Source organism: Etheostoma spectabile, chromosome 6 (assembly GCF_008692095.1).
Source record: "Etheostoma spectabile isolate EspeVRDwgs_2016 chromosome 6, UIUC_Espe_1.0, whole genome shotgun sequence".
NCBI lineage: Eukaryota > Metazoa > Chordata > Actinopteri > Perciformes > Percidae > Etheostoma > Etheostoma spectabile.
Window position 1 is genome coordinate 22,399,508 of NC_045738.1, and position 7,091 is coordinate 22,406,598.

General features: G+C 41.6%; 1 protein-coding gene across 6 annotated transcripts in view; it reads left to right on the forward strand.

Moving 5' to 3' along the window:
• Positions 1 to 7,091, forward strand: part of spire1b (spire-type actin nucleation factor 1b) — a 79,847-nt gene that overhangs the window by 28,879 nt on the left and 43,877 nt on the right. For all 6 annotated transcript variants that reach the window (XM_032517766.1, XM_032517768.1, XM_032517767.1 and 3 more), the window contains exons 5-6: positions 5,303 to 5,377; positions 6,226 to 6,390. In XM_032517766.1, the coding sequence (XP_032373657.1) occupies positions 5,303 to 5,377; positions 6,226 to 6,390 (240 nt within the window). The remainder of the gene's footprint in view (positions 1 to 5,302; positions 5,378 to 6,225; positions 6,391 to 7,091) is intronic.

Sequence of the window (7,091 nt, forward strand, 5' to 3'; positions counted from 1 at the left end):
ATAACAAGATTTATCTCAAGACACTTTCCAGATAGAGCAGGTCTAGATCACACTCTATAATTTACAAGGACCCAGCAATTAATTCCCCCAAGAGCAAGCGTTTAGTGCGACAGTGGCGAGGAAAAACTCCTTTTAGGGAGAAACCTCAGACAGACCTGACGGTGCCGGTTGGGGGGTGTGATGAACAATGGCAATAACAGTCACAATAAAAGGTAATGGAACTATGACTAGAAATAGTAGTTTGTAGTAGTTCATGGCATAGCAGGGCACCGCAGAGCACACCAGAATGTAACAGGGCATCGTATGGCGTGTAGCAGGACCACGACAACAGCTGCAAACAGGATTTTGGTGCCTCCCTAATCCAAGGAGACATGCTGGGGGGGAAAGAAAAAATAAGGACTCCGGGGAATGACTCCCCAGCGCTGGGTTAGTAACAAGCATGGGGCATGGGGAACAAATAAGAAGACAGAGGAGGGAGGAGCTCAGTGTGTAGGAAAATGATTTACTCTTAAGCTTTGCACCTGAAGAGTTCCAGGGAGGACTACCACTGATTTATTACCCGTTCCACAGCCCTCCTATTTCTTTGTAGTCTTGTTGGTGCTAATTAGCCGTGTTAGCATGCTTTAGTCCATTGTTTGTGGTCCATGGTAAAGTGGTGTCATCCGTTCACTTCCACGCTTACTTCTAATAGGTGAACCTTGGTTTCCAGAAGTGCAATCATCTGAAGAAGTTTCTAGTTGTCATCCACGTAGAAAGGAGGCATCTTGCTGCTAATTCGGTTTAAAAGAAACCCATATTTCTGATTTAGAAGTTTCGAAAATGGGTCAAATTTGACCCCAGGACATCCGGGGGGTTAAAGGTTCAAATGAAGAAACCACAGCGTAGAAGTCATATCTGATTGAGCCGTTATGCCTGTTTTGGTAAGAAGTCATAATTTCAGAGATAAAAGCTGCAGCATGTAATTGGCATGGACATAACAGACAGCCCTGTTTCCTGTGTGACAGAGCAGAGTCAGCTGATATAGAAAGATATGCGTGGTAATGACCGTGCATAATAAAATGAATGGACACATCAGTGCACAGCCTATTTTCCTCAAGCTGTGACATAACACCACGTAACTCCGACCCACTGCTTTCACTAACAGCTTGTCCGCATCATTTGTATGCAGCACTCCTGGCTAATAACATGTGGGAGCAAGAAGAAAAAAAAGCTGACGCGTGTTTTAGATTGTGTACACCAAATTGAACACACCAAAAATCAGGTTTGTGCGCAAGGAAAGGGAAAAGAGGGAAAGTAATTGTTGTAATTGTCTGACATCGAAATCCACCACTTACACACCACCATTGCAGAAAACAACAGGTAGGGCCTATGTTTTAGGTGTAATAAAACATTGTATACAAGTGTAAATTGATGGTGAACACTACATAATATTTTAACATGCTGTGGGGAGGGATTTTGCAATTATTTTCTAACATTAATAACACCAGCCTTAGTTCTTTTGTAGTTCTTTTCAGGCGCCTTTCAACACCCTAATCACTTTTGTATAGCCGCATGCAATGCTGATTACATTTTAGGATTATGTTTTAGGGATGCTACAGATGTTACAGTAAAACCAGCAAGTAAGGCATTATATTAAATATCAAATATCTGTTAACTTGTGCTGTCCATTTCTAATTAAACAGGGGATTCTTCCTGAAAACAGAAAAATCACTCTCCACTTTAACTGCCCATTTAATTTTTCATTATGCTTTTTTTTTTAAAAGTGTATCTCAGTTTTTTCATCTGCTTACTGTTCACTGGTAGGACAGTCGGGGTCACCCTTATTTAAAAAAGAATCCAGCCTTTATGGACCTTTTCATGGTCACAGGATGGATGGATGAGGACAAAATAGCAAGTTATCATCAGCTTTAATACAAACTGATCCAAGTGTGCGTCACTGGTGTTGGGATATCCAAAGAGTCCCGTGGATGACAGGCCGTGCTCACACACCCTGCGCGGGCTGACAGGTGGAAGTGGGTCACTGGGAAGAAGGAGTGACATGTATGCTGTTCACGTCCAACATAGAGACATGCTGACTCTCACTCTGCCAAAACCACTGAGGTCAGCTTCTCACGGCTTAGATTCAGAGAGGCATAATTCCAATAATCATGTTGGATGTAATATTTTTCTAACCTGTCCACTTTCCACAAATTAACAAATTCAGGTATTTTCCTTAATGATTAGCTGGTTTCACAATTAGAATGCATTATAATGGCTGCTTTTTACTTGATGAAAAGGCTTGAAAAGTGGCTTGGAGAAAATAAACATGAGTTCATAATATAATTCGGTCATAACAAACACATTATCTGTTTATTTTCATGTTCCCCGAGCACACAGCCATGTCCTGTTGCTGTACAGGGTCTGCAATGTTTTATTCTTCAACTCATTCATTAAGATTGAGTGCAGGAGTCCTTTTGGACGTTATTTCTCCTCAGGAGCATTGAACCCAGCTGTGGGTTGGAACATTTCCCGTGTGTGTGTGTGTGTGTGTGTGTGGTGGTGTGTGTGTGTGTGTGTGTGTGTGTGTGTGTGTGTGTGTGTGTGTGTGTGTGTTCCACTTCAGGGTTCCTTCCTGCTATGCACTACCACTACTGCCCTTTTAGTGTGTGTACTGCATCAGAATGAATAGAGGGGATTTGCTTGGTTATGTAACTCTCTGTTAGGCGAGAGGACTTATTGCACTGTGGACACGGCTGAGAAAGAAGCCCAGGAAATTGGGGACTGCAGCCTTTTTAGCCTAGAAAGTGAGGAGTAAGGAGTTTTTGTCAACTCTGTTGATCCCCAGACTAACCCTAGCACCACTAAGACACTGGCATTTGGAGATTCCTCCAAACTATTGGATGGCTTGCCATTGGTACAAACATTCATGGTCTCCAGGACTTTTCATCTAGCGCCTTTATCAGGTCAAAATATTAATTTGTCCAATACTTGGACAATTGGTTCATGATCAAATACCTTCAAAACTACTGGCCTTCCCATTACCATCCACTGTGCGTTGTGTTGAATGCTAATTGCTAACATGCTAAACTAAGATGGTTCACATGGTTTTTGAAACAAACAATAACCCTGTCTAAATGCTTCTTTGTTACATGTACTGTATACTATTAAGCAATATGTTTGAATGCAAATCTTGAACAAAAGATGGAAGGTATTAAATGTAGGTCAACTATAAGCTTAATTGTCTCCAGATACTAAAATCAAATGTTGTTACATGTTACATGATGACTTTAGTGTTATATTCCTTTTTGATTCTATAATCACCAACAATATGGAAGAGTAAACCAAGCCTCTTAGTGAGTGTGAAATAAGGTAATTTAAAACTGTGTGTGTGTGTTGGGTGTGTGTGTGTGTGGGTGTGTGTGTGTTTGTGGGTGTGTGTGTGTGTGGTGTGTGTGTGTGTGGTGTGTGTGTGTGTGTGTGTGTGTGTGTGTGTGTGTGTGATTGCACATTTAGGCTTGCATAGATGGAATCACAGTTGTTTATGCCTGTATAAATCTGATATTCTGACTGTATGTGTGTTTGTGTGCATGTCAGTTAGTATGTGTGTGTTGTGGTGTGTGTGTGTGTGTGTGTGTGGTGTTGGTGGGTGTGTGATTGCACATTAGACTTGCATAGATGGAATCACAGTCTGTTTATGGCTGTATAAATCTGATATTCTGACTGTATGTGTGTTTGTGTGCATGTCAGTTAGTATTGTCTGGGCCGTGGTGGTGTGTGTGTGTGTGTGTGTGTGTGTGTGTGTTATTGCATATTTAGGCTTGCATAGATGTAATCTCAGTCTGTTTATGTCTGTATAAATCTGATATTCTGACTTTTATTTGTGTTTGTGTGCATGTCAGTTAGTATTTGTGTGTGTGTATGTGTGTGTGTGTGTGTGTGTGTGCGTGTGTGTGTGTGCGTGCGTGTGTGTGTGATACCCATGGGTAATTCTCTGTATGGTAGAGCGATCCATGTTTATCCGTCCACTACTACCAGCCATGGCTGCCAATGAGATGCTTTGTCTCTCCATAAAGACGCGTCCTGCTGCTAGACATTCACAGAACAGCATCCAAATTAGTAGTGATTCACAGGAACCATTCTAGCTCCTATTTGCTCATGTATAAGTGCTTGTAGTCAGCTGTTGAAAGCTGAAAACAAATACCAACTGGAGCAGAATTACTGACCAGAAATAATGAGGTTGTAGCTGCAGTTGTTGATTTCCCTAATTGTTCATGAGGACTTACAGTAGTAGGACTGTTGGCTTTGTCCACATGAGGGTTGCTGTGCATGTTTGAATTAAAATGCTCTCCCTAATCAAGCCTTTTGAAATGGAAATATGTGACTTTGATGTGGTTTTAATGACTCGCCACTCATACAAATGAGATAATGGTGTTTCAAAGGAAATTAATGATTCTCTCCTTATGCTCTTCACTGGCTAAATTAGCAGTGTTTCAGTTTGATGGGCTGTTATATGCAATCAAACACTTCATCATTACCTTGGGACAATGTTATGAGTGATTTTAAGATTTTATTTTTATTGAATTTATTTATTGTAATCAGCTAGGCAGACTGGTGTGATTGAAGAACAGACAATCTCACTACAAACATTAACCAGAGGGAACATCTTTTCTGCCTATACTTTTTATGACATTTTGTCTATTACTTACACATGCATGCACACACATACACACACACACACACACACACACACAGGTTAGCTCTGTGTTACCCACAGAAGAGTGTTTCACAGGACTAATGGCCTCACGTTGGGCAGGTTCACACGGGTGTCAGGATGGATGGAGCTGGAGCAGCTTGGTTTTCTGTATAGTGCATGATGACAAGTATCATCTGACTGTATCTTATTTCTTTTTTACTTCTACCTCACCTAAAAAGTGAATTTGTGATAATGTGTGGTTTCTTTTTTTTGAGGGCTAATAAGCTACTTTTTTGTGATGTGTCAATGGTATGAAATGGTACACACTTCCTGTCTCTTAAATTGGTGTGGACCTTGTTTAAAAGTGTTGTGAAGGATGTGTGGATGGATGATTATATGTTTGTATAATTTATTCATATTTTCTCTCGCTAAAATTAGATATTTCCACAGCTAAAAGCCTAATTTAGCATTACAAGGAAATGTGCATGGAGCTATGACTTTGTTTGTCCTCGTGTACTGGCTCTTCATCCGCCTCTTTTTAGCTTCTTTATTCCCTAATGTCATGCACTGTCTTTCTGATTTCTTCTTTTATATTCATACTCTGTCTCTCTCTCTCTCTTTTCACCATAGAACCTCCGTAAGATGGAGGCAGGGCCATCAGAGGAGCCTGACGGGGGCCTGAATGAGCTCCAGAATGCCGACTGGGTAGGCAACTAGGCTCCTGCCCTCTGGCCTACAGAACCTACTGATCCTTCCTTTAGATCAGAGTCTAACTAACATAAAGTACAGGGGGGAAATCAGACATGGTTTTGGTTTTATGTCAAATAGTGCGTTCCATTTACCTCGGAACTCGGAAGCTGGAAATGACGTCACACCCGAGTTGAATTCTTTCCATTTACAACTCGGATTTTCATTGTTTTCATTAGCTCTAGCCAGGTTAGCCATTGTTAGCAATGGCAGTTTAGCACAACACGTTATGCAGTTTTTTTGTGAATACAAACAGCGTAACATGTCCACAGATTGCAGATGGACATGACTGTGTATAGTGAGACACAAATAAGACAGAAGTAATTATGACTGTATGTTACTACAGCTTTCATAACTGTTGATTCACGGAGCAGCCATGTTGGATTTTTAGCTTGGGGAACTCTGTGGTTGTCCAAGTTCCTAGCTCAGAAATCCAAGCTCAGGGGGCGTGTTTCCAACTTTGACCTCGTAAAATCCAACTTCCGAGTACAAATGGAGCGCACTAAAAGATTAGCAATAACTGCATGTTCACATAAAACAATCTGGTCTAAGTGATAAGGCATACTTTGAATCAAATTAGGCTAAAAATAATGTGCATGTTACACTCTAAATAGGCGGTGATTAAAGAACTTCTCAGGAAGCACGTTGAGATGAATAGAAGCTCTCTCCTTACTCCTTATGAACCTTCCTTACTCTGTATGCACAGAGGAACACAGCACAGATTGTCCAAATAAATTCTAATAGTCAAAGGGTCCTGGTATTTTCTACTTTCCCTTTACCATGCTGCCCTTTGCTTCCTCCGTCAGGCTCGATTCTGGGTTCAGGTGATGAGGGACCTGCGTGAAGGAGTCAAGCTGAAGAAGGTGCAGGAGCGTCAGTACGACCCTCTGCCCATTGAGTTCCAGCTCACTCCCTACGAGATGCTCATGGACGACATCAAGTCCCGACGCTACAAACTGCGCAAAGTCATGGTCAGTGTCCAGTGTGCACCACAAATGGAAAGTGATGCTTGCCTGGAAATCCAGACCCAATTACAAAAGATAAAGGGTCTGGCATCGAGTACTGGAAGTCATCCATCTCAAGGGGCAGCCCCCAGCTTGCGTTTGAAAATCTCATTGCACGCAGTTGAATAACACTACGACCAATCACAACAACACACAGGGTAACGTATCCAGAGCCCCATACGCTTAGCTACCAGAGGAGCTAACTGGTAGAATAAACCAGTGATTCCCAAAGTGGGGGTCGGGACCCACAGGGGGGCCGTGAGCCAGAGAGGGGGGGTGGCGAGTTGATTTCCAGAAATAAATAAAAATTTTCAAAACGATTAGCCAGGATTTTAACACAAGATAAAACTAGTGGCTAAATTTACCAATACACACCAAGCAAATAAATAAACAGAGGAAACAACTATTTTGATTTTCTTTCTTTCCGAGTAGCGGTCTCCAACATTAAACCAAGATTGGACTTGCTGTGCTCCAAAACATATGGCAATCCATCTCAGTAGGTGAGGTTAGTTCAAATTAAAGTAATGAGTAAATACTGTGTAGAAAATGGTCATGGCTGTTGTGTTATTTTGTGTTGTCAATATGCTCATGTTTGGATACGTCTATAGTGCATGCACGGTTGCGTGCAATGTTTATATAAGTTTATAGTGGGGGGGTCGCAAGTCACT